The sequence below is a fragment of the Pituophis catenifer genome, unplaced genomic scaffold (assembly GCF_029215685.1).
Source record: "Pituophis catenifer annectens isolate HBS135680 unplaced genomic scaffold, rPitCat1.0.hap2 SCAF_2, whole genome shotgun sequence".
NCBI classification, from domain to species: Eukaryota; Metazoa; Chordata; class Lepidosauria; order Squamata; family Colubridae; genus Pituophis; species Pituophis catenifer.
Window position 1 is genome coordinate 88,192,891 of NW_027256882.1, and position 27,893 is coordinate 88,220,783.

Sequence of the window (27,893 nt, forward strand, 5' to 3'; positions counted from 1 at the left end):
TATGCCCCCTTCTCTCCCTCCTGATCTCATAATCCAGAACTGAACTACTGATAAAGGGTTGGAAGAATTCCAAAAACCATGCTCTCCATGCTTTTCCTGCCTTGTTATATTTTCAATTTGTTGACTGATAAAAATTTGAGATCAGAATATCACTAGTAGTTATTAACTGGCAGGTGCTAATTGAGCATGTGACGTAACCATCAGAAGCCATGTTCTCTTTGCTCATAACCTTTCTTTGAACTGTGTTTAATTTGAAATTTAAATAGAAGCTACTCAGTTTGAAGCATTCTGCAGATGCTCTTCTAAATAAAAGAGAGTCCTCAGGACAACAAGCCACTCTTGGAAAATTTCCTATTTCAGACTCATTAACAAAAGCACTAAATTACAACCCTCAGCACAGATGTGTTTTGGATGATACTGAAAAAAATAGTTTCAATAAGTCATACAAACTGATGACTTAGTGGCATTTTAAATAGAACATTCTAATGCAATTATTATTTTATAAGCTATATAAGATGACTCAATATGTAAAACCTAGAAAAATAGGATGTTGCCCTTTGATTCTGTTCTTGCCCTTTTAAGGACAAAACAGTGTGCTATTTCATTTATACCCTGTCACAGGACACTAAGATAATTCACAATTTTTAAAACTTAGACCAGACCAGAAACAATATATTAATTCTTCCAAAATATAAAAGTACTAGTAAAAGGTTTGGCTAAAATGCTGCATGTTAAAAATATAACAAAAATCATATTGTCCCAAAGACTCATTTAAAAAAAATCTGTGGAATCTTTGATGTTCTCTGAGCTTGGTTTTCTTGCAGACATTTCATTACCCAACATGGTAACATTTTAGATGCATCCTAGTTGGATAATGAAAAGTCTGCATGAAAATAACCATGTTCAGAGAGCATCAAGGACTCCAAAGTTCAATCCAGGGCTACAAATATTCTCTTCTATGGGTAAAAAAGCAACTATTTAGTCCACAATGTCTGCAAAATGAAACAATGTTCAGTAACTTCCTAACTCAACATGAAGGAGGCCATTTGGATTGCTGGGAATTAGCTATCTCCTTACATAGGAGCAGCCCCTGAGAAGACCTGTCACTAGGCTTCCACCCCTTTCACTTCTGGTATGGGGACGGGTACCTGAATGATCCCTTCCCTAATGGAACACAGAGAGTGGGCAGATAATGGGCAGCCAAGCCATTGCAGGTTTTTTGGTTGTTGTTGTTTGGTTAACAGATGCCCTTTGAATTGTATTTAGAATCCTACTGGCAACTGGCACAATGTTTGTGAAACTGTAACCTACCAGAAAGTGTGCAATTGCATTCTGAGCCCTATGCAGTTTGAGGGGGTAATTTTCGAATGCAGACCCAAGCGAAATACAATATAATGGTTTAGTCTCAAGGTGTTGATGGCATGAATCTCTGTCATCAACACTCCAAAAAGGGCCATACCAGCCAAAGTTGGACAGAGGCTTCCCTAGGCATGGCCTCTAATGCTGATTAAAGCAGGAGCCATGAGTCCAAGAGAACTCCTACGTTGGGCACTTGCTCCTCGAGAAAATTTTACTTTGTCTAAAGGCAAAGAAAAGCTGAAATGGAGCCATTAGAACAGTGCTTGTGTTTTGCTAGGTTTCGGTTTTAGCTTGCTTTGCGCGATCTTGAACCTTTCAGATACTAGGTTAGGTTCTCCAGTACTTGTCCAGCTAGAGCAATGTTCATAACTAGTTAATATGTTTATAACATACTAATGAGTCCTCACCCTAAACTGATAGTTAACATTCTACTAGAGAGAAATTTCCTGAGATGGGCTCCAGCACAAGTCCAAAAGATCGGAAGACTAAAACTCTGGTCCCAGTGATTGATCCAGATTGGATCCTGATAGTTAACATATCCTAGCAGGTCTTATTGAAATATTAAATAACATGGGGAAGAGAGCTGAGCCCTGAGGAATTTCACTTAGGAGTGGCCGGCAGTTCAACCACACCTCCTTACTAGTATAGAGCAAGAAGAACAGCAGATATTATAACACTAAAGGTTCTGATAGGTTTGCATATGTTGTGAGAAATCTATGATATCTTGGGGGTTTAAGAAATAGACTAATGGGCACCAAATAAGCATTTAAGCCCCAATTAGGGTCATTCCATCCAAAGCATTAGTATCTGAGACAGCAAACTAATCAAATTCATAGGATTATGTCAATTCAGAAGTGTCATGGGATGGCTCAGTTTTCTTTTGCTCTTCCACTGTGGTGTTAATCCTGAGAAGTATCCTTGATATACAAATCCTATTTAGAGCTTTCATATTATATTGCTATTTGGTCTTCTACTAGTGGGAAATAAAATGGGAAATCAAGTTAGGAAAAGGAAAGTGTTCAAACAACTGTACCTGGCAATATCATTGCATTGTTTATTCACACAGATGATTTGGCCTCAAAGGTGAATATTCTAATTGATCCTGCAGAACTTCAGGCTGTGACAATGGATGATCTTGATGAAGATGAAGAATCGGCAGTGTCAACAGCACAAGTGAGCCTTAGAAATGGTGCCTAAAATGGGTCAAAGTTTCATTAAAGTTGGTAGCAGCAGTGAAAGGTTCTTGATAAGCTTGTAAAAATTGTTTTGAGTAGTGGGGAAAACAAGTGGTGTGAAAAAACATGCCAAGATGGGTAGCCTTATAAATTATAATGTATAAATAAAACATAGGAAAAATTAGTATTCTCAAATTGTGAGGTAGTATAGCATTCAGATGCAACCATAACAAGGCATTCAGATGTGAAGTATGCAGACTCAAAGGTATTGGATTAGGGAACAGATCTGAAGGCAAAGCAAACTATAACGTTTGGCTAAGAGTGAGAAGATTTTCTCAGTGCTGGAGTAACATTTATAACATCTCTTCTCAAAAACCTCCTCCTACTACTTCCTTTGGAGGGGAAGTAGTAATAGTACTGGGTAATGTACCTTTCATTTTTTAAAACCCTTTTGGATTTAATTTTAATCTTGCTGACTCCAGTCCCAGTTTAGATTTTTTCAGTGAAGTGGAGTTTGCTGAATAAATCTTTTGCAAAAGATTCTATGGTGATAGATCTTTTGGAAGAGGGAGGTGAGGAAAAATAGGAAATCCTCCTATGTTTCCATTGCTCAGGATATAGAAAGCAAAGAAATGGATTCCTGTCATACCATGCATTCTTCAAAGTATGTATATATTTCCATTATTTATATAAACATCCATCTCACCTAAGTGACTCTGAGATGCTTACAAGATTTAAAGAAGCCCACCAAACCAAGTATGGGCCACTGACAGAAAAAATATCAAATTACTCTTTGTTATTGGAAATACCTTGAAGAGAATACAAATTGTGGTTCCTACTATAGTTTTCCAGTAGCTTTATTCCAATTATGCTTGACTGTATGAGTCCACCAGATATTCCCTAGATTTTGAGATGAAAATGTTTAAAAAATATTTTTGCGAATTGTAATATTCTGATTTGCTATTTGAGTATCAAGGATTTGTGCAGGGTTCAAACTGGCTTTTTTAAAATTGAGATGAAGAATTGTTGTAGCAGAACAAATACTAGTGCATATCTTTGTCATTCTCATTCTCATTCTGTCTCTCCCTCCCTCCCTCTCTCTTTCTCTCCCCTTCTCTCTCCTTCTCTCTATCTCTGTCAGCGTCCCGCTGCTGCACTGGCAATTGGGGGAGCCTTGGCCAGGCCAAGCTGGCTCAGTTCTCCCACTTTAGGGCGAGCTAACCGTTTTCTCAGTACTGCAGCTGTGAGCCTGATGACCCCAAGACGATCACCAGGTTCCATAGAGAAGATTAAAGTCCGTACATTGAACATGGAACAACGAACAGAGGAAGACAGTGAGTAATATATAACTGTATTGTGACAATAATAGCACTAAAGAAATTTATAAAAATATAGGTGAAGGAGGGGAAACCCTCCAAATAATTGCTATGCATGACACTGCAAGTGGAAGCAAGTTTTCAATAGTCATTGGTTATGTGCCATTAAGTTTTGACTCTTAGCCACAACATAGATTTTCACCCCCATAACAGTCTAGCCCTAAAATGTTCTTTCAGATCTGTCAATGGTGCAAAACATTGCCACTTTAACTGAGCCCATCCGTCTTGCTCTGATCATCCTTCTCTTTTCTTACATTTTTCCCAGTGCCTTTTCAAGCGAGCTGGGTGTTTGCATGATGTGTCAAAAAAGTAGGATGTGTAGTGTGTTTCATGGCTGAAGGACAAGATTTATATCTCTTTTTAGTTGGTATGTGGATGTGTTATAAGGAACCTTGTGAATAGAATGCAAGCTTTGTGCCTTCTGCCTGAAAGATTATGAGGACTGTATTGCACTTGCAGATGGTTTTGGAGTAGCAAGTAAAGAATAGAAAATTAATGAAATTTAATTATTCTAACAAAGCTGAAGGGGAGAAAGAGGCAAGGTTCATTCCTTTGAAATACAGGTTGAAAAGAAAGAGTTAATAGAGGAGAGTGTGTGGAAGAATGAAAAACAACTGTAGACTTTTTTCAATTTAGATTTAGTTTTAATGTAGCATGAGTGAAATTCATGATTAAAATATCAACATTTCCATTCAGAAAAGTATAGATATTATTTTCACAATTAAGAGATTCTTATGCTTAACAGTGGTTTGCTTAGAAACTCCTCTTTGTTTTTTTGACAGTTGAAGGTAGCCGTGGAAATGAGGGTCTTCTATTGGGGAAACCTACAGAAGAGCCAGATCAACCAATAACCAAGAATTCTCTCCTGGAAATCTTGGATGGAATAGTCATGATGTACAACCTCAGCGTGCATCAGCAGCTTGGTAAGGTGAGCAGGATTCATTTTAGTGGGGTTCCTAATTGTGTCTCACTCTTAGAACTGGGATGAGAATTCACTTAATCAGGAAACGAGAACTGGGAAAGGGTGGGAAGTGCTAGATTTGTAACAATGGTTCACCTACTTTTTGCCTCATACTGTACCTTATAGTGACAGATCCATGTTATTTGATATCCTTGGTCACCAAGAATCAATAAAACAATAGGTATCTAATATTTTTCATTTGAGAAGCAGAAGCTGCAGAGGATCTTAAACTCTCAAGACTAGAAACAAACCTGGCTGATAGAAAATGACTCAAAGGGTTCTAAGTGAGAAAGTAGCAGGTGGAGGAAGTCACTCTGCTAGAGAGCATTCTCCAGCATATTATTTTATTACTGTTGGCAGCACCCTGCCATCAAGAGGGGTCTGTCACTGATTTGCAGTTCTGTCTTCAAAATGTTAGTTTTGCACTGGCAAGAATTGGTTCTGGGAATTCCAAAATACTGATGCTGCCGCTCTGATCACATTCAGCATTTTTGTTTTACCTTTGGTAAATATCCCACCTTTTTCTTTAATGTGTTAAGAAATATCTAGCTGGTATTACTGACATTTAATTGTATTTCAGATGGTAGGTGTTTCTGATGATGTGAATGAGTATGCTATGGCATTGAAAGATACTGAAGAAAAGATCAGCCGATGCCCAGAAAGGGTAAGAAACTCTTCTCTGTGCTGCCTTTCCAGTTTGTTCTTTGGGAAAAGTTTGTATCATTTCTCTGAGAACAATGTTTAAGTAAATTTTAAGTTACTTTAGGTTCAAGAAAGAAATCAGAATTATTTTATGGAGCCTTCCTAAAACAGGTAGAGACCATTATGCAGTATTTCCACCCAATATAATCACTTCCTTAAATGAAACAGGAATTGCTTCCCTTCTATATGTCTTCATTTAGAATCATTCAAGTATTGAGTTCTATGTTCTATGTATCAGGATATAGTAAAAATCATTGGGTCCTTACTAGTTCTTAGAAGTGATAAATAAAACCTCGGATGAACAACAACACATAAACATATTACACCACTTTATCTATTTTACAAAAAGAAAGTCAAAATGGAGAAATCATGTGTGAAAAACTAAATACACCCTTACCGCTTCCATAGATACGAAGGGGCTAAGTAGTAGTCAAGTTGCTGCTAATCAAGTGCCCTTGATCACTTGATCATCATAGCATGTGACTATCTCAATAAAAACTGCAATTTTAGGGGATTGCTGGTCTCCAGCATTGAAGTATGTGTTAACACAATGCCATAGACATTGTGATCATAGACACAATGATCTTAGAGAAGCAACTGTTGATACCCATTATTCTGGGAAGGGTTATAAGGCCATTTCCAGACAATTTAAAGCCCATTATTCTACAATGAGGAAAATTATTTACAAGTAGAAAACATTGAAGACAGTTGCCAATCTTTCTAGGAGTGGGCGTCCCAACAAATTCACTCCAAGGTCCAACTGTGCAATGCTCAGAGAAATTGCAAAAAAATCCAAAAATAACATATCGGACTGTATGGGCCTGAGTTAGCATGTTAAATGTTGAAGTTCATGACAGTAGAATTAGAAAAAGACTGAACAAGTCTTTGATTTGTTTGGACGGGTTGCCAAAAGAAAGCCTCTTCTCTCTAAAAAGGCAGCATGGCTTAGGTTTGCAAAGTTGCATCTGAACAAATCATGAGACTTCTGGAACGCTGTCCTTTGGATAGACGAGACCAAATTGGAGATGTTTGGCCATAATGCACAGTGCCACATTTGATGAAAACCAAACGCAGCATATCAGCACAAACATGTCAGCACAAACCCTCAAGTACAGTGATGGAGGGGTGATGATTTAGGCTTGTTTTGCAGCCACAGGACCTAGGCACCTTGCAATTATTGAGTCCACTGTGAACTCCTCTATATACCAAAGTATTGTAGAGTCAAATGTCAGGCAATCTGTCTGACAGCTAAAGATTGGTCAACATTGAGTTATCCCAAGCACGCCACCAAATCTAAAACAGAATGACTGAAAAAGAAAAGAATCAAGGCGTTGCAATGGTCGGGTCAAAGTCCAGACCTCAGTTCAATTGAAATGATGTGGCAGGATCTCAATAAAGCATTCATAAACAAAAGCACACAAACCTCAATGAACTAAAGCAATGTTGTAAAGAAGACGGGGGCAAAATTCCTCCACAATGATGTGAGAGATTGATAAAGTTATACAGAAAACGATTACTTCACGTTATTGCTGCTAAAGGTGTTTCTACAAGCTATTGAATAATAAGCTGTAATTAGTTTTTAACATGTGGCTTCTCCATTTTGGCTTTCTTTTTGTGAAATAAATGATGACAAGGTAGAATATGTCATGTGTGGTGTTCATGTGAGGTTGTATTTATTTTTAAGCCCTGCCAAGGACCAGATGATTTTTATTATGTCCTGATATATAAAGTCATAGATCTTAAAGAGCATGTACTTCCTTTTTCACGTGATTGTATCTCTAACTCTCTCTGAATTTTATATGAAATATATTATTCTGAGCATTGGCGAAGGCAGTTAACACCTTAGTATTTCACTGAGCATAACATATAATCTGTTATTGTGGCTGGGCTTTTATATTCTCATATTCCTATTGCTTTTAGGGGAAATATGCAAAGCCCAGAAATGGGGCAAAAATTAGCAAGGAAAATAAATTAAAGGCAGAAGATAAGGGGGAGGAGGAAATAAATGTAAAAATCATTCTCTGTCGCCACATCTATAATTGGACTCATTTTGTACTCTCTCATCTTATTCCCAATCATTCATTTGTGTCATCTAGCAGTCCGTTTTTCCCGAGTCATATTGAGATTGTTGCATAATTTTTCACAAAGCTGTGGTTCTGTCATTATCGCCATTCATTGGACATAGCATAATTAACACTTATGGATTTCTAATTTAATACAGTTGATACTGTTGGCCTCTACATCTTAGCCTGAGATATGTGCCAGATATATACTCTTAGTTAATAAATAAATAAGTCCTATATAACTTACTAAGAGCTTTGAGTATCTAATTTATCTAGCCGCCTATCTATTCAAGGAAATGTAGGCGGTGAACAAACAAAAGCAAAGACTTAACATTAAAATAAAAACCAACTAAAACCACATTGAGGCAAATAAAAACACTAATGGCCTGCCCTCAGTACCTGGGGAATTATACTGTATGTGTAATCTTGAATACTGGAACAGATATTGCTCCTTCTGTTTTCAATTCAGAGAAGAGATATCTGTGAAGAATTACTGAAGAGTCAAAAAGTTTTTTCTGAGAAGCTGAATCACTTGAGTCGCCGACTTGCTTGGATCAATGTTACTATTTATTCAAAGGTGAGAGGGAATGCTCTTTAATTCTAGAATGCCATGGTTAAATCTGGCCCAGATAGTTCAAGTCTAGTGTAAAAAAATTAAGAGAAGTTCTGCTATTGCTTCCTGCGTTTACAGACTTTATTCCTGCAAATTATCTCTAGAGTTTATATTATGAAAGAATTGTGCACATTAATAATGAACTGATTTTTTTTTCCTTTAGTTTAACCAGAAAGTTTTAATGTAAGATATTCTTGAACTCTTCAGTTACTTTGAAAGTAACAATTGTATCAATCCAGATTTGTATAAATGCCATAAATGTGACTTGTGAAAAAAATAGTAACAGGCTGCTCAGAGTTTGAAGTTTTCAAATTCAAGCTGGCTAAGGATTCCCCCTTAACAAAGTAATAAAAAGGTGACTTCAACCAACTATCTGGTAGAGGAGAGACTAATTGTTCCGTTTCCTTCCCTCTTTTACTTCATCTCTGTGCTGGCTGAAGAAGTAAAGACTTTTTTTACTCAGTGATTAGCATGAAAAGTAAGTGGGCTGGATTAGAGGGAATGGGGTGCTTACTCTCTCCACCAGTCTCTCTCTTGCCTACCTGGCATTCTTGGTCACCTATGACTCCATTAAATGGATACATATTTAACTTATAAAGAAGTTCTAATCTTTTTGTGTGTATATGTGTTTTCAAGTTAGTGTTAATTCCTGGTGACTGCTTGAACTAGTCCCTGCGGTTTCTTGGCAAGGTTTTTTGGAAGTGAGATTTTCCCTTGCATCTATCCCAGGGCTAGGAGAGAATGTCTGGCCCAAGAGCACCCAGCTAGCTAAAACAAGACCAGAACTCATGGCCTCTCAGTTTCTAGTCTAATGCCTTAACTACTACACCAAATTAGTTCTCTTCTAATCTTTTGCATATATACTTTTTCTGCCACTTGAAGTACAAATTAACTCAGAATTACCCCTTACAGGAGAAGATGCAAGATATATACTGGTTGTTACGGGTGTGCATTCGTACAATTGAACATGGAGACAGAATTGGCTCCCTCTTTGCATTCATGCCTGAGTTTTACCTGAGTGTAGCAATGAATAGCTACAGCGCTCTCAAGAACTACTTCAGTCCTGTTAACAGCATGGAAGAACTTCCAGGTGAGGATATCTTTAAGCAGGAATGTTTATGTTTTGCATGCAGAATCCAGCATGGGTAAGAAAAACATGAGAACACAGAATCTGGCATCTGGCACCAACTTCATTTTGCCAACAACTTTTTTCCTGCTAAAATAAACACACCCATGTTAAATGGCCCTTATGGAAATGGAATGGGGGTCCCCCTGAGATTCAAAGAGCCTATCTTACGGTGTTTTGAAGGCTCTGATAACCTGGCTCTTTTTCCGAGCCTTTGGTGAGAGTGATTGAAACCCCCTGTGCTTCTTTTCCCCTATCCAGTTTTGCTGTCTCTGGAATTTTATTATTTTTTGGTTTCCTTGGTTTTTTTCCTTCTTTTTAAACATGTTTAATAATTTAAAAACCACCAGAGGTGCTGGGAGTCAGCAGCCTATACCTATATATTATCGGTATGCAGACAATATGACAGAGTTTATATGATAGGGCAATGATATTTTCTCAGCCATCTGAGGTGTCCTATGTTTCTTATATGGCACACAAATTACAGAAGTAATGCCATTCCATAATTCTAGGTCTGATAATATTTTCCTTATTTATTTGCTTAAATAAGTAAATAAAAGTTGCTTCCTATCCCATCCTGAGAAGAAAGAAAGGTGATAAAAATAGGCTTAATAGATGTGGACTTCTTTACCTCAGAACTTTTTCTTCATTTTCCCATTACTGAAATGGAGAAAGACTTTTTAAAAAAAATCTTAAGGTTTTCTAAAAACCTTTCTAGAACTGGAAAAGTTTATTTTTGTTCACTTTTTGCAAATGCCTTCCCTTCTTGATTTTGGATTCTGTCATGTTTTCTGCAGTTACTCTTTTTAGGAATTAACACTGGGGGTAGCTGAAATTTATACTTGAATGTTTGTTGTCAAGTATTATTTTTAAATAAGGATATTTGTGTTTGTTTGAAGACTCTAATGTTCTGGCAGGTAGCTGGTTCTGCATGGGATTGAAATGTGTAAAAAAAATCAACATTACATAAAATATATTATGTCTTTATTGCAGTAATCCAGAAATATTCATAAAGCTTTTCATAAAGTGCCCATATAAATGGAAATGTTATTCCTAGAGACAGGAAAATCCACACTAAATAAAATTAGCTCAGTATAAACATCAGTCACGTATTTGCATGGCAAATTTGCCTTGAATGGGGAAAGACGCAGACTTGCTATCCTTTGTTTTTGTTTTAATCATGAAAAGCTGGATTTCTGGTTTGCCTCCCAGGAATTTAAAACAAAGACTACAGTAAATAAGAAAGCTAATTGTAGACATCTGTTCTATTGCACTGTACTAGTGAAATGCAGGTGCAGAAATTTTCAGTCATTTGCAGTCTTTAGTATTTGGAACTTCTTTTCAGGCTATGAAGATACATTGACACGCCTTGCTGCCATTTTAGCCAAGCATTTTGCTGATCCAAGAATTGTAGGCACAGGTAGGTCGCTCTTCTTTTAAGGGACATCTTTCCTTGGTTGTAAGCCAGGGCTAGTAGGGAGTGGGGAACTATCTCCCAATTGATTAGTAGTAGTGACAGAATACTAGAGAGAATTAAAAACAAAACTGGGTGGAATCACTTATTTCCTCCCCTCTTTTGGATCTCTTTTTGTGATTCTTTTTTTCTTTCTGGGATGGAAGAGATAATTTTTGTCAGAGATTCTTACTGAGGCTTTCAAAATGATACTGAGAGTGATCTGAAGCTCAGTAGGACGTCCATGATGGGCTGTGGAGAATAAAAACAGCAGACTAAATTCATGGTTATTGAATGTTCTCTGATTTTCGATTGTTGTTTTGGGAATAGGAATGGGGGTGTTGCTTCTTTTATTTATAGAATTTCAGTCTAATGCAGAACAAAATCATTTATATTTTGTTTATCCCTTTGTCTTGGCTTCTTGTCTACTTCCCATTATTCCAGTAAAAATGCATTCTCGTAACCAAAGTTACAGTTAGATTTTCTGTCTCATTAAAATTCTCTCTTATTTTTATATTCAGACATTAGAGACTCCCTAATGCAAGCATTAGCCAGCTACGTTTGCTATCCCCACTCGCTTCGGGCTGTAGAGAGAATTCCAGAAGATCAGTAAGTGCTTGGTTCTTTCTTCCCTGAATAAAAATGTATGCCCTAAAACAAGTTGCCTCTTTTCTTCCTTAGGTTAGGCACAAGTTTTGTACTTCCCAATGGTTCTTGCACGCATGAAAATTGCCTTTTCTACTTTTTTGCATTGCATTTCTATTCCTCTCTTGCCTTGTATTTCTCTCCCCCTGTTGAGGAGCTGATTGTTTGTCTTATTTTGGCAGACGGATATCCATGATGAGGAATCTGCTGGCCCCATATGAGCAAAGACCTTGGGCACAGACTAACTGGATTCTTGTACGACTGTGGCGTGTAAGGATAGATTTTTTCTTTGTTTCTCAGCTGGTTTAACAGGGTCAGGTTGCTTTAAAACCAGCAGGTGCCCTCTGCATGAATTCTCCTATTACTGTTTGCACACTGATTTCTGGTGAGAGAGTCTCAGATTTTCTTGTGAAAAGTAATGGAACCAAGCACCCTTTCCCCCCTTCCCCCCCTTTCCCTCTAGGGCTGTGGATTTGGATACAGGTACACACGGCTTCCTCATTTGCTGAAAACCAAACCGGAAGATGCCAATCTGCCAAGCTTGCAAAGTGAGTGGGGAATTGGGAACAGGAAAGTGTTGCTTTTCCCCCTGTTCTGGTCAATTGTTAGTTTTAATAGCAAGAGAAAACAGTTTTCTGGTATGAATATTATTACAATTATGTCACATTCTGGCACTTTATCTGATACTACAGAGGTTTTACTGCCATTGCCATTGCAGGTTTGACAACTGGAAACTCATGATATTTAGTAGTTCAGTAGATATGTTGTCTCTTATTCCAGCTGAAGCCCTCCCTTCCCCATGGTATTTGTGCTGTTCCCAGATCAGCTTGGCATACATGGTCATGTTTATTGGGTGGCAAAGACAATAATTTCTGCCTTTGTTCTGGTTTAGACAGAATTGCCAAGAAAGCAGTTTGGTGATGTGAATCTTAGAATTTTGAGGGAGACACTTATGCTATTGTGGGAACATTTGCGTCATCCTAATGCTAGAGTTTTCTTCGGTCTCCATGGAGGTTAAGCTACTTGAGAGGCTAGGCTGCAATTTTGCTTGTCTTTATTGTCTTTAAGATTATTTGGGGGAAGTCTTCATTAGGGATACTGTAGACCTGGAAGGCTGTGTCTATCACCCTATCACCTTTAAGGAAACGGCCTTCATTACATGTAATTCTGTCATGCACTCAGCCAATAGATTAATATTATGTATAAGTTCTTTATTTTCTTCCTTTATCACGTGGTGTTCTAAACTAAGGCTACTCTCCCAGAATTACCACATTTATGATTATTTTGCAAAAGTTGTGTAGAAGTTTGAGAAATTGTAGTTACAAGCTGTAGGGGGAGCTCTGGTTTCTCTTTTGTAGCAAACCAGAAACATGCTATAAAGAGCTATTCTACATCTGCCTAATTTTCTATTTTAATAGTTGCTATTTTAATTTGGAAGAACTGTATTATTCTTTGCTTACTTGAATCACACTTGTGAGATTAGGTTGATATAGGTTGTTATTGTGTTAACATAGAAATAAATTCCTCCAGGTTTTAGATTGGGGTTGCTCACCTTGTTGATGCTAAGAAGCCAAAGTTTTAGAAATTGGGAATGTTTAGCCTTGAGAAAAGAAATATGGAGGGATAATTTGATTCTAGTCTGTAAGGCCAAAACCTGCTCTTTAAGCCTACAGCATTCACGACATGAAATCGTGGATTTAACCCATAGTATGGACACATTCTGGTTGAATGTTACTAAAGCAAATATACTAATAGCAATTTGACAGAGAAATGATAGGCTGTGCTTTGTTAGGTGTGTTAAAACAAGAGAGCTATCTGACCAGAATGTTTTTTGTTTGAATTCCTACACTGTATATAATCCTTCTAGGACTTGCAAGGTGATTTGCCATATACAGATGTCTTTAATACTCAGCCCTTTATGCTCAGTTCAAACAGAAGTCTCAAACTCTGTAAAGTAGCATACAACCTTTGCTTTTTTCTAAACATTGGGATGAGGTGCTGCTTCAGTGTGGTTGCTCCTTTTCTAGTTGCTCCTGGGCTCCAGGCAAAGCTCCAAGCTCCAGGCAGGACTTCCCCCAGGATATGCTGCTCACCGTAGCTTGTGGTCCTGGCAGTTGAGTAATAGTCCTCTTGACCGCTTGTAAATTGCTGCCAATCTCCAGACGTCACCTCCACTTCCCTGTTTGTATGCTTTTGCTTATCATCTTTCCTGCTACACGCCCCCCTCCTTCCTCACTTAGTGTTTGCTTTTCTAAGCTAAGAACCTGGGTGGGGTGAGGCTGCCTCTGGACACCAGCACATTCTTGAAAATGTCAGAGTATGGCTCAATTATCACAAGCATCTGCACACCAGCTTGGATGCCTGGGAATAAAGATGTGCATGAATGTATAAACTGTATGAGGGAAGAGCCTTGATAAGTACAGGGGTTTAGTGCACCCTGTTATTAACACAGCTGCCTGCAATTTCTGCTGGTTCGAATCTCTCCAAGGCTCAAGGTTGACTCAGCCTTCCATCCTTTCTAAGGTAGGTGAAATGAGGACCCAGTTTGTGGGGGCAATAAGCTGACTTTGTATAAAATATACAAAAGAATGAAGGCTATTGCTTAACGCATTGTAAGCCGCCCTGAGTCTCCGGAGAAGGGCGGCATATAAATCAAATTAAAAAAAAAAAAAGTGGGCTAGAGAAAGTTTCTGCCTGTCAACAGCTGCTTTTCCAAAATGCAGATAGCAACCCAACTTCACTCCCTCAAACTGCACTGAGAAGGGACTGGCTTAATGCTCTAAGTGGCTGTTTCCAACTCTGACCATACAAAACACATCTGTGCATCTGATAAGAGTATTTGAGCTAATGAAAAGATTTATGTCCTTTATGTACAATATCTGAGGTATATTGCTGCTTACAGTCATTCAGAAAAATCATATAAAGCAAGGTTAAAATTTATTTATCTTGCAGCTCAGGAGAACGTGGCAGCAGTAACCATAATTTCTTTATTTCTTGGACCTAGGAGTTATTTCTTGGCAATATTCAGACTAAATTTCCTGTTATGTTTTCAATGGTAAAAGGGTCCTTTAGCAAGATTTCTCTTTGCTTTGCTTTAGACAAGTGGTCAATCATAAAAGAGGCTCAGCCTTTGGAAACTAGAGTAGGAGGGTAAGGCAATGTGACTGGATATCCTGAATGATGGCCTTAAAAGTTGTATTAATGTTTATGGTGATGACATCATATATGCATCAAGATGGATGAATATACATGCTTTTAACTGGAGGGCAGTTTCTGAGTTCACAGCAGGCATATATGGCTGTTGCCTGTATGCTATCCATCGCACATTCCTCTTATAACCATGCCATTTACTGTCTTCTTCATTTTTATTCTTTCCTGCCCCCTTTTTTCTTAAAATTCTCCTCCAGCAAAGACAGAACAGGAAAGATCAGAAGATATAGTTTCTTCCCATCAAAGTCATGTCCAATTCTGACTCAGATACATAGTGGTGCTTCATCCCTGCCATGAGCTTGTAAAACCGCCTGGGCCATGGTGCATTTTTTTGTTGTTGTTCTCTTGTTGCTGGCAAACTCTGACAGTTCGGTATTTGTTTCTCTGGGAGGCTCCAAAAGATCTAAGGCAGGCCATTAGATCCTCATGCTACTGATACTTCTCTCTGCTATTTTGAGGTGTACAGTATTGAATAATTAATACCAAATTAATTGAAAGGAGATGGCCTAATTTAGCCCCAAAGGGAACGAGCCTTCTCCATCTCCCCAAAGTCTTTCTTATGTGCAAGGAGAAAGAGGATATAGGCAACTGCAGAAGGTCAGGTGTTCTCTGGCTCTTACCTTGGTATGGAATTTCTGAATTTGAAAACCTTCAGGTCTTTCTGCCTGGTAGGATTGCTCATGTGCTTTTAAAATACTCTCACTTCCTCAAAGCATAAAGCTGATTAACATTTTCTTGGATTTTTCAATCTTTTGATCCCAAATTTATTTATTGAGGGACAGTTTATGTACATTTCCTGATAGGGACTTTTTTGGTAGCTTTTACAACAGATGATCTGGTCCTGTGTAAAGAAAAAAATATTACCCAAGAGACATGCTAGTAAAATTCTGTGCTTAATACGTGCGCTTACTTGATTCTATCTCTTATAGTTCTTTATTAGGTAGTTTTTCCATCCTGTCTGAATTTTGGAACTGGGGATTGCTGGGAAAGTTTTAAACAGTTCCTGTGACAATGGTTGTTTGTCAGTTGAGCTGCAAATAGGCAGTGCCCTAATATGTGCAGCATTTTGTGAGTAACATTTAGTTGAGAGATTGCACCAGTCTGAATCTGAACTCAGCTAGATTGTGGAGAGATCAAGACTCAAATTTAGTCATAGAAGCTTATTGACATTTTGAACCACTCATTATCTCTAAAGCAACTTACTTCATGGGTTAGTGTGGGTATAAAGTTGAAGACAGGAGTACTGTTTGCTTTGCGTACCTTGAACCTCTGGAGCAGTGGCAATAATAATAATAATAATAATAATAATAATAATAATAATAATAATAATAATAATAATAATAGCAAAATATGAATGCTGCATTTTATTTAGAAGAAATATTACCAAATTGCCTTTATACTTGGGGAAACATTATACATTGCTATACTTTGTAAAAGAAAATGCTTCCTCAGTGCTGATTTTCTTTTCTTATATTTCTAAAACATGTAGAAGAATGTTTAGAAAATAGAAAGAAAAGCATAGAGCTGTAAGATCTTCCTTCAGCTGCCCAGCGGGTGTCTCTTTCATCAAAGTTGACCATTAGGATGTTCTAAAAGTGTATGATTTGACTCAATTTCTGCTTGCTCTAAGTTTTCTAACACTGCAAGGAGAGAAGAGTAATGTAGAAGCAGTCACTTGAAATTCTTTTTCAGTTGCTTTTTTATCTCTGCTTCATGGACCGTAACAGCCTGTTTCAACATGCAGTGTTTGTAGGCTTGATGTCAGGATCCATGAATAGACTTAATTCCCCCCTAGATTTCTGTCCTCCTGTCTTTTCTTTTTTTTTAAACAGTTAAATATTTACTTGTTTGTTTATCATTATAATTTATATGATTTCATAATGTGACCTTACCACAATGTATAACCCTCTGCGAAGAAGACCTGCAAAAGAAAACTAAAGTTTTAGCCAGCTTAATGAATAACCTAGGGGAGCCTGGAAATGGAGAAGAGGGAGAAGTGAAGCCTTTCAACAGAATACTTCTACAGATAAGAAATGTGACACAGGGCTATTACGTAAAGGCTTTACACATTTCTATGCAAGTTTATACTCCCCGTGTACTCATTGTCCAAAACTACTTAAAAACACACAAAAGCTGAATTTATAAAGTTGGGGGAGATTAAGAGCAACTGAACATACTGATTGCCCAAGCTTCATTTAGGTGCCACATTTTGAGAGAACATGAGTGCTTCAAGCTTGGACTTTCCCCTTTAAATCAGAGAGATAAAAAATGTCCCTCCAGATTTGCTGCAAGGGCATTATGTAAGTTTTAGCCTTCTCTGCATACCGAAAACCTGCAGTGACGGAGAATGTTTCATCATTAGGAAGTTGAGAATGGCATTTATGCTGGGTCAGTTGAGATGCTAATTCATTTGAGAGGGGTGACAGACTCTCCAAACAATACTGCAGTGTAACTCTCCAGATAAATATTTCTCAAGTAGCAAGTCAGAATTACAGATCCGTGATCAACAACAAATCCCATCCCCACATCACACAAACATTTTTACACTAGAATTTGTTTCTAGACATCAAAAAAGTCTGCTCAAATGGGGGCAGGAAGGTTAAGAGAAAGGCATAGAAGTCAGAAAAAAAAGGACATTAGCAGATTTTTGGCTCCCTGAATTAAGTTGCTGCTACATATAATTTTTGCTATTGTTCAGCTTTTTTTTTCTTTCTTTTCTTCTGCTTTTTCCATTGTCCATTGGAAAATTTAAAAGTTTTAACTATTAAAACTATAAAAAGATTTAATAGAAATGTTTACTATTAAATAAGTAAAGAGAAAAATGAAGAAAATAAGAAACAAAATGAAACTGCTTATAGTACAAGATATACACCTGTGAATGCCAAATGTATTCTAGCTCTTCCCCACTTTGATGCGATTGTAGGCTAATGATTTCCAGCACTTTCTCACAGTGAGGCCTTTTTTTAATTGCTGTTTTCTTCCAGAGCCATGTCCATCCACCTTGCTGCAGCGACACATGGCAGATCTGTTGCGCAGTGACCAAGAAATGGCACCTAGTTTCCTCAATAGTGTCCTTAACCAATTAAACTGGGCCTTCTCAGAGTTTATTGGCATGATTCAAGAGGTGAGTCTATGGTCCAGCATAAATCTAATTCCAAACAAGTAATAAGATACTGGATAATGAACGCGTTTGTTCTTTGTTAGGGGATAGCAAAATCAGCACAGGTTCTTAGGAATGCAGGGATTGAGCCAATTTGCAGATTAGTTGTGCAGAGAATATATAGTTTGGGTTCATATGAGAAAGACCCGTGGGATATGCCGTGTAGGAGCCGTAGAGAGGTTTGAAAGGGAACAACAAACATCAGCCTTGCTCTACATGTCTAGATTTTGTTTAATTTATAACTGGAGTAACCAAAATATTCCAGGTGTTATTTTTGCTGATTACTAGCTGAATCAAAATAGTTCAACCTTTCGAGATGTGGTTATTTGTTCTGTGTTTCCCATTTCTTCCATCCCCTATTAAGTTGCATCCTCTTGTCTGGATAGATCCAACAAGCTGCAGAACGCCTAGAAAGAAACTTTGTAGATAGTCGGCAATTGAAGGTGTGTGCAACTTGCTTTGATTTGTCAGTGAGCCTTCTCAGGGTCTTGGAAATGACTGTTACTCTAGCTCCAGAGATCTTTTTGGATTGGAATCGTCCTTCTTCAGAACTATTACTCAGGAGACTTGCACAGGTATTTTTTTTGTGTGTGGAATATAAAATACTTCCTGGCACATATATATAATTCAGAAAAATACTAATAGCTAATGGCCAATTCATGTCACAATTCACAATTTCGCTTCTGAATTACCTTCTAACTGACTAGCTGGTTATCAACAGATTGGAGGATGATATATGTAGAACTACAGGATTTTTTCTCTTCCCCAATAAAATTATTTTTTTGCAGCCATTATTTGTAATGTGTTGCTGCAAGATAAATATCTTGATTTTACAGTTCTTATTTGATTCTATTCAGAAAAAGAGAGAGAGAGAAAATAAGGAGCCCATGGTGTTCTGTGAGCTTGGTTGCTTTCTTGCAGATGCTTCATCACCGAAACTAGGTAACATCATCAGGGTAGCTAGGACTAGCACTGGTCATATTATCTAGTTCGGGTAATAATACATCAACAAAAAAACAACCAAGCTCACAGAGCACCAAGGAGCCCACGTTTCAATCCTGAGCTAGACATATTCTCCTTTATCAGAGAAAAGATATACACACATTTAAATGCATGCGCAAACCACATTGTACTACTGGTATATCTTTAAATCTCTGATAAATCATCCCAATCTCTTTCTCCCTACTTTCTTCTTTCAGATGCCATAATGCCTTCTTATATTTACTTAAAGCCTCTAGATCGAAATACATCAGTAAATCATCCTTCTTGCCAAATATAAAAACATATTTAAATGTTGCCAGATCCATTTATTCAACATGAAGATATAGGGTAGATAGCAATGATGTTTACAGGAAGCAAAAGGCATACACATAAACTGGGATACATTTGTACAGCCTCCTTTTTCAAATTGCTTTGTCACACACATTTGGGCTTGACTGTTCGTGCAAAATATTCAGACTGTATTGATACAGTATGTTCCCTTGGAATTTGAATACAGTAAAATCAGCCCAACAACTTGTTTTTTTACATTCCAAGTTAACTAATTTTAAAAAAGGGAAAAAAGAAACCTCTTGGAAGCAAACAATTATTTTGGTTTTTAAAACAGTATGATCTTTGAGACTCAAGGCAATGTGTCTTTCACACATAATCTTGTTGGATTCTGCTATTTGCTATCTCCAAAGTCCATTATCCAAAAGAACAAAGAGCTAAAAGATTTCTTTCAGTGGAAATATCGAGAGCCTAGATGTGATCATAGTTTCAGTTTGTCACAGCTAGAGACTCTGATCTGCTGTCACTGTTTCATTAAGAGCTATGGACATATTTTCTGGACTGTTATGAGATTGGTGTCTGCTAATATTATGTTAATATTCATCAAAGGACCTACGGGCATCTGGCCAGTAAATGCTCAGTTCCATTCAGTTGCCCCGACGCCACCCCGATAAAAGGGAGTACAGGGCCGTAAAAAGAAAAACAAAATGATTTAAAGACCTAAATTCAAACCATACAGAGTACTGTGATGCATTCAGGCCTTTCCATCCAGGACTGAGTTTTTAATATTTTTTTGAAGATTGAAAATGCCAGAGAATAAGAATAAGCAACCACTCTTAAACTTCTTGCCCATGCCATTAGCCAAATTCAATGTTTCTACTATATGCACAGTGTGAGATTGTCTGAGCTTTTCTGTTCAGATGATGAAGCAAGTATGCAAGCAGAAAGTACTCAATTCTATTTCTGCATTCACTCTTCTTTCTCTTTTCCTACAGCTATTAAATCAGGTGCTAAATCGTGTAACAGCTGAGCGGAATTTGTTTGACAGAGTGGTGAATCTTCGGCTGCCTGGTAAGCTGCCTTTTCTTCCTTTCTGCAGTCTTCTCCCAAAGAAAAATCGTATATTTGTGATAAAACACATATTTTGGGTATCCCAGGATTAAAATGGGAAGCAGATGATAAAAAGTTCTCTAATTCTAGGGAGTCATGTGGAACTCTTCTACTCAGGCTACATAACATTGGGCTAAATAAGAAAATAATGTAACTTGGCATAAAGTATTTTAATATTCTTGTTTATTGAAGATATTCCCCTTGGCTCTCCTGCTTCTTGTTGAAATGTGTCTAAGGTTTTAAGCATTTTTGGAGTCTTCACAATAATTTCTCCCATTTCCAGTCCCTTGGGGAAAGAAATGAGGATTTACATGAGGAGTAATTCTAGGCCAACCTTTCACCAAGATTGTGATCTCAGTGTAGTTTACACTATACCTGCTGTCGTTCTCATGGGTCATTAATATAGAGACCCAAGAGGTGCATCTGAAAATGAAAGAGAACATCTAGTCCTTAAGAAAAACTTTATGCTGAATCTCCCTTAGTTGCTCAGAGCTACAGCTATAGGATGTGAGAACTTTTGGCTCTAAACTTTGAAGAGCCATTAGAGGATGGCCATGTGCCTGGCCTATTCAAGGCCAAGAGATCTGTTCTCATAGCAAGAGTTTTAAAATATGAAGTGATCCATAGAGAAGAAAGATATCTTGGGTATGCCCCAAAAGCTAATAGAAATACTATTGAATATGCATAAGTGCATTTGAATGCAAAACTGTTTTTATATATTTATAAACATAACGTGATATACAATAACAAAACAATAAGATATACAACAAGAATATCTTGTTGAAAAGAAAAAGAATGTTATTAGATATTACAATTAAAAAATAAAAGCTAATAGAAACTAATAAAAAGTAGAAAGTGTAGAAAAGAAGAAACAAAAAAAGGAAAAATAACGTGTGTGTTTGTTTGTTAGAGAGAGAGAGAGAAAAGATGTAACTTGCCCCTTCATCACAAGTATAAACTATCTTAGTAACATATTTCCAACAAATGATTCGTTCTTCCCATATCTCATTTCTTATCTATAAACAGGTTTATCATTCAGGCCTGGTTGGCAAAAGTCCATTAAGGGTTACCAGAGAACAACCTACTTTAACCTTAATCAGATAAACTAACTTTACATTCCTTCTCTTAACTTTTAGCAATCTTGATTTTTAATACCTTCAAATAATATCCTACAAATTAATATTTTTCCTTTTTCTTTGCCTTTCCTCGGTAGAACCTTCAAAATTGTAGGAAACCTCTTTTGTAAAGCCAATATAGAAAAATTATCCAGGTCACTCTCCTGAATTGTATTTGTATGTTCCTTTTAAAATATCAGCCAGTTTCAGTTGTATATCCAGTATATCATCCTTCTCTAGATCATTCTTGTAGCCTGTAATTTTTAAATATGCTGCTGCCCTGAGAAATGCCACCTCGGGCCCCAGCGCCATTGTGCCAAACCCCACTGGCCCTGGCCTCCCTATGCTCCACAGGAGCTGATGTGCCCCACCTACTTTGCATTTTTCTTCAACTGCTGACAGGTATGCCCAGACAATGTGAGGTGGCTGCTGACCATACCAGGCCTTCTTACTGAGGGCACTTTGCAATAGTCTCCAAGCCAGGTCTCATTCTCGCCTCAGGCTTCCAAAAGCTTCCAAATATACACAGTTTTTAAGTTTTTTCAGGGTTTTTTTCCCAGTACCTTTGTAACTCTAGACACCAAGTAGTGATGTTCGTAAAAACGAAGCGCTTTCTCTAGTACTAGTTGCTTGCCTCTTAAAATTTGTGAGGAGAAGACTGTTTTATCTTTTTATATATGTATGTGTCCAAAATGGCTCAAAACAGAGAGGAAAGTGAGTTTAGCTAAAGCAGGGATGTCAAACTCAAGGCCTGCAGCCCGCATCCAGCCCATGGGCTGCTTATATCTGGCCCGTGGGGCCAGCCTGGAAATACCAAAGGACCAGACCGCAATGCCTCTGCTAGCGAAAATGGGGCACGGGGGGGGCTGCATGCGGCCCCCCTGCATCCTGTTTTGGCCAGCAGGGTGCTGCAGGAAGTGTCCATCCCATCTCCCCCCCGCCACCCAGTTGGCCGTGAAGAACTACAGTGTTGATCCGGCCCTTGAAGAAATCCAATTTAACACGCCTGAGCTAAAAACTTGATAATTGGATAATTTGAAACAAATCCATAATCCATGTCTACAAACCCAAAACTATTGGAGTAAGATAAAAGTTTGGCTCATGGAGATTACAGGAGTCAGTTTTCAACTGAGACCAGAGGTCTACTTGCTAGGAATAAACCCTGGGGGCATAAGGAAAGCAGACTGGTACCTTTTCATACACATTACCACTGCGGCTAGAATTGCATATGCACAATTTTGGAAAGGGAAGAAAGTACCATCGGATCAGATGATATAAATAAGGGAATATTAGATATAAGAAGATTAACAAATGCAAGATGCAGTATGATAAACCAAATTGAAGCTGTAGTATGATGATATGTAATGTTATTTAGAAACTGTATATATAGGCGGGTTGAATCAACCTCAGTCGTATGTATGTGATTGTATTTCGTTATAGTCTTTATTCTGTTTTATGTTTCTAATTTATAATAAAATTTTATTAAAAAAAATCCATAATTGAATTAACCAATAATTACATTCTAGATTGTTAGCCGATGATATTACTTGATGAGGATCTATACTAATTGATCTTCATCTGTGCCTCCATCCAGAGTCATAAAAGAGGCTCTCAGAAAGTCTGCATTAGTATTAATATTTATTTTGAACCTCTGCTCTCTTCTGTAGGACTGGAAAGCGTAGACCACTATCCAATCCTTGTTGCTGTGACAGGAATTTTAGTCAGACTCCTTGTTGATACTGATTTCCAAGGGTAAGTGCTCTGTTATTCCACTCTATGGACTGATACATTCATTTCTTGCTTTCCAGTCTGTTTAGTTACTACTGTTTTATTTAACTGAAATCAATCGTTCTTTACTACTGGGTGTGGATCCTGATGTAGTATTTAGTTATTTATCCTGAAATTTATATGCAGAGTTTATTATAAGGCAGAACAGTTTTCATTATATCTCATACTTCTCAACTAAAATATGCATAAAACTACTTAGGACAGGCAGCTGGGTTAGATTATTTTGGGATTCACTTACATTTTTATGAAATGTAGAAAAAATACTTTTTTGCACATTACCCTCTCCTATTGTTTTTCTAAAGAGAATGACATTTAGGAAAAGTCTTGCCTAAAGACAAAGAAAGTATGTTTCACTCTTTGTGAGGCTGTGGCAATGATGTTTCTCATATACCTGCTAAATGTTTCTTCCTTTACTTTCCTAAATTGGGCACTTTTGTGTTTGTAGCAGCAAATACATTAGATTAGGGAGCTCCAACCTTAATTTCCTGGAAGGCACATTTGGAATTTTGGCCAGCACCTTGCTTAAGAGCAGCCCTGCCATCTGCAAGAGAAGGAGAGAAAAAGAAACAGATTTCATGCTGCTGCCTGATAAAAGGGGTAGGGGTGGGGAGAGAGGTCAAAATGACACCTTGATATAGTGAGGAAATCAGAATGTAAGTGAAAAGAACTGAGAATGATCCAGTAAAGGGAACATAGAAGTGAGGAGACCAAGATTACCTCAGAATTGGCCTCAGTTCATCTTTAGCATGTTTATTTGTGATATTGGATGAGTGTTCCAATAGCTTCTCATGACATCTAGTTGGGTAATGAAAATGTTGAAAAAAACCTGTAGCCGACCAACACCCCTGTCATCTGTGTTCTGTTCTGTTTTCATATTTTTTTAAAAAAATCAGTTGCTGCATGAGTTGTCCCTTAGCACATTTCATATTAACCACTTCTCTGCAGAATTCAAAAGGTATTTTCAACTTTTTATCTTTCAAAGACCTAATTTGTCTGAGAATGCATTAATGTGGACGAACCCTTTGCCCATGTAGTCCATCTGTGAGCTTTTTCTTTCTGCTTCATTATTTTGCTATACTACGTTAAGCTAATTCAGAATCTTATCTCCTGGTTTCTAGCTGGAGTAAGATCCTAGCTTCTTTTGAATCTGCTTTTCAAAATTTAAATGGAATTGTCATGAAATACGAGAATAACTTTGAGTGATGAGAGGGAGGGATGATGCTTAGAAAACAATCAGACAAGAGATGAGGGAGCCCTCAGTGCCTTAACAGCCAAAGGAAAAAAATGATGAACAGCCCCCCTCTCCGCCACCCTTCCTGTTTAAACAGCAGTTAAAAATGGTCATGGGAGTGTAGAGTCATATTTCCTATCTGGTTTAATTGGGAGGGCTGACAGGAATCTGTAAAGCTTTCAGGATTAATTCCAGCGTAGCATGAAGATGGGTGCAAATAAAAATTGTTCTGATCTTGGCTTGTATGATTATCTCAGTAATTCCAAATTTTAATAAATTTTAATAAACTTTAATAAAATTTCCATTGAAATTTTATTAAAGCAACAACAAAGATAAATACAAATTGCTTTTATACAACTGTTAAATACAAAACTGTTCATGCTTGCTAATAGTTAATTATGAAATTGACTTGACTTAATTATGCTGTTAATATACAGATTTTAAACTATAATAATCCTATAAATGTTATCTATGTAATAATTATTTCATTTTTTACTTCTATAGCTCTAGCTAGTATGGAGTTGTGATTTTTTAAAAAAAAATATTTTAAAATGATACAAAATGATGTAGGAGTAATTCTTAAAGAGTTCAAACAGATGTCAAATGCACTCCTGGTAAACAGTTATAAGATCAGTTCTTCAAAGTTATTACTTAGCATATTTGGGGGTCAAGTTCCTTTTTAGAATGCCTGAAGCGTAATCCATGAGAAATTTTAATTTCATGTTTGCCTGTTTCATGTAGCTCTGCAGATAGCTACCAACAGCTGAGCCCAGTCTGGCTAGGCACTCGATTCTGTCTCTAAATTATTTCTGACCCTCTGTTTCCTCACCAGTGCTTTCCAAATAAGCACAAATCAGCCTATTTATATCCCTCTCCTGTGGTCAAAGCAGTGAATACCCCTAAGACTAATTGTGCCAAGCACCTTGTTATACTTCTTACATAAAAAAAAATTCTTTCATTTCAAGCATAGTAAAACATATATTTAGACTAGTCTGCAAATAAAGGCAGATGTCACCAGGTGTGCTTTTTAAATATATTTTTTACTATTCTCTCTCCCTCCCTCTCTCTCCACACACACAAACACTTCATATGTGTATGTATATAAAACTGGTTATAATACATAAGAAACATTCTTAAGAGCAAAATACTTCCCCCCTTATCTCTGTATTTGGTGAAGGGATCTAGCCAACATAAGTGAAAGGAGAAAACAAACCTGAAATTTGGCTCCAGTAGCAATTGTTTACTTGCAGTGCTGGGTATTTTGCTAATGAACTTTTCTATTTCTTTGGATGAAAGAGATCTAATTAGTAATGGCATTGTTTGGTTACTCAGCAAAACCAGAAGAAACTACTGTGAGTCCTTTATTTCTTATTTCCACTACTAAGAAATCAATTAAAACTGCTCTAAATAGTAGTTGAGCCATTGTATACATTCTCACTTTAATATGTTTAAAGAATGTATACTACAAACTGAAAATGTGTTGGAGGCAGTTAAGTGAAGAATATTGTTTGATACCATATTTCAATAATTACTGTCATTTATCTGTCATATTTGTATATCACACACTCCTGGTAAACGCAACTTAGTGTGATTTGAGAGGTGCAGGAGTCATGTGATAGAACCTAAGATGGACATCAGATAGCTTCAATTTCAGTTTATGTATGTGACATTGAGGAAATAATTGTCACAGGACAGATGGCAGAAAAGATTAGGCTTTCTCAATTTAATTATGAACTTCCAGTAATGGATAAAATTGTAAATTATACAAAAACAGCGCTTCATTATGGTGGGTCAGAGGAAATAAAATGTTTTTTGCTTTGGGAGAGCAAAAATAAGTCTAGGCTCATGCTGAATAAAACCTACAATACTCTTACCATATTTAGTAGAGTACTTGAAGCATTCTTAGTATTTTTGACTTATTTGTGGTTGGACTCAAAGTTAATAATATTATGTGGGGTATACTCATAATTACTATTTTAAATTTGCATCTTCTGAAAAATAAAGATATTTATCATGTGCTTAAGCCTATAGAAGAAAACCTGAATTTTAGTTTTGAATTGCAAAATGACTTTTCAGTCTGCAGAACTTTTTTTTTTTGCTTCAAAAATGTGTTTTGAAGAGATTGCTTGAATTATTATATTATTCCTCCATTAGACTGTTTATATTATACAATTTGGCTCAGATCACATCCATTTGTGAATGCATCTGGCAGGAACTTGAAATGGATATTTTCAATAGCTTTCTATGCTTTGGAAATCCTAATCTACTCCTTCCTTCCTAAATTGCAGAGGAGCTGTTAAGAGCTAGCTTCTCCATTAACCCAGGTGGAAGGAATGCTGTGAATGTTGGGATGCAGGGACGGATACTTGTTTTTCTTTGTTTTTCCTTGATTCTTTACAATGATGTTGGAAATTTTAATTGCTTTTTATTGGGGATATTACTTTTTATTCAAGGGATTTTTAAAATGATGTTTTGATTGCTACCTGCCCAGAGCATTCAGAAATTAGTATCATACAAATATAGTAAGTAAATAAATAATTTCAGTCAAGGCTTAATGTTAACTGAATATTCATAAATTAATTTCCAATCTTCTGGTCCAAAGGAGAAAAGAAAAATATTGTGACTGAATGATTTGATATCAGGTGGTATTGTCAAAAGAGAACTGGTTTCTGAGCTACTGGTATTGGATGGATTATGCCTCAGGTTTAGCAAAAAGTATATTCAATCATATCAGCTTGATCAGGAGTTAGTGACTGACTGAATGGTTTGATTTGTCCCCACTGCAGTAACAGGCAGATAAAAACAAATTGTGGACAGTCTTAAGAACATGAATGTGCTAGTTTTTAATTAACCCATAAAGCTGACAACAGGTTAAAACCATTAAAAACTAGTCAAAAACCAACATGCAAGCATGTAAAACTTTCCATAATCTATTTAAAAGACATAAAATCATTATCAGCAACAGAATCCATTGTATTTCAGTTCAATACAGCCATTATAAGAGCTGTCCACTTAACTTCCAAAAAATAAACTGTATTTTTATTAAAAAATAAAAGTATTTTTAGAATACCTATACATATCATTTACCTTATAGGAATTCCTCAAACCTCACTGTTCAGCATTTGTTAAGATCGTATTTGTATAGGGTTATACACTGAATTACAGAAAGTTCTTGCTTAATGACCATTTGTTCAGCAACCATTTGAAGTTACCAGGGTGGATAAAAATCAATGATTTTTTTTTAAAAATCAAAAAAATCAGATTTTTTTGGATTTAAATTGGATTTTTTTTATTTAAATCAGATTTTTTTGATTTTTATCGAATTTATTTTAATAAAAAACTTTTGGGGTAAAAATCTATTGTAAGATAGTTTTCTATTTAAGATACATAAATAATTTAATTTATTCAGCATGAAATGGAACTTAGTTATGTAGCATGAGGCTGTATATTCTACAACACTGGGACTATCGGTGAGTCAACGGGGTCAAAGGGGTAGCAGAGATGACAGTTGCTCTTTAACAATTACGATTTAAATCA

At 36.9% G+C, this 27,893-nt stretch overlaps 1 protein-coding gene across 2 annotated transcripts in view; it reads left to right on the forward strand.

Moving 5' to 3' along the window:
• The window catches only part of RNF123 (ring finger protein 123), a 95,397-nt gene that overhangs the window by 29,957 nt on the left and 37,547 nt on the right, over window positions 1-27,893 (forward strand). The window contains exons 22-35 of one of the 2 annotated variants that reach the window (XM_070937113.1): window positions 2,426-2,532; window positions 3,676-3,868; window positions 4,693-4,838; window positions 5,452-5,535; window positions 8,106-8,213; window positions 9,162-9,339; window positions 10,721-10,795; window positions 11,350-11,437; window positions 11,656-11,743; window positions 11,937-12,021; window positions 17,668-17,807; window positions 18,230-18,418; window positions 20,108-20,183; window positions 23,005-23,089. In XM_070937113.1, coding sequence (XP_070793214.1) covers window positions 2,426-2,532; window positions 3,676-3,868; window positions 4,693-4,838; window positions 5,452-5,535; window positions 8,106-8,213; window positions 9,162-9,339; window positions 10,721-10,795; window positions 11,350-11,437; window positions 11,656-11,743; window positions 11,937-12,021; window positions 17,668-17,807; window positions 18,230-18,418; window positions 20,108-20,183; window positions 23,005-23,089 — 1,642 coding nt within the window. The remainder of the gene's footprint in view (window positions 1-2,425; window positions 2,533-3,675; window positions 3,869-4,692; window positions 4,839-5,451; window positions 5,536-8,105; window positions 8,214-9,161; window positions 9,340-10,720; window positions 10,796-11,349; window positions 11,438-11,655; window positions 11,744-11,936; window positions 12,022-17,667; window positions 17,808-18,229; window positions 18,419-20,107; window positions 20,184-23,004; window positions 23,090-27,893) is intronic. The other variant, XM_070937114.1, reaches the window with a different exon arrangement.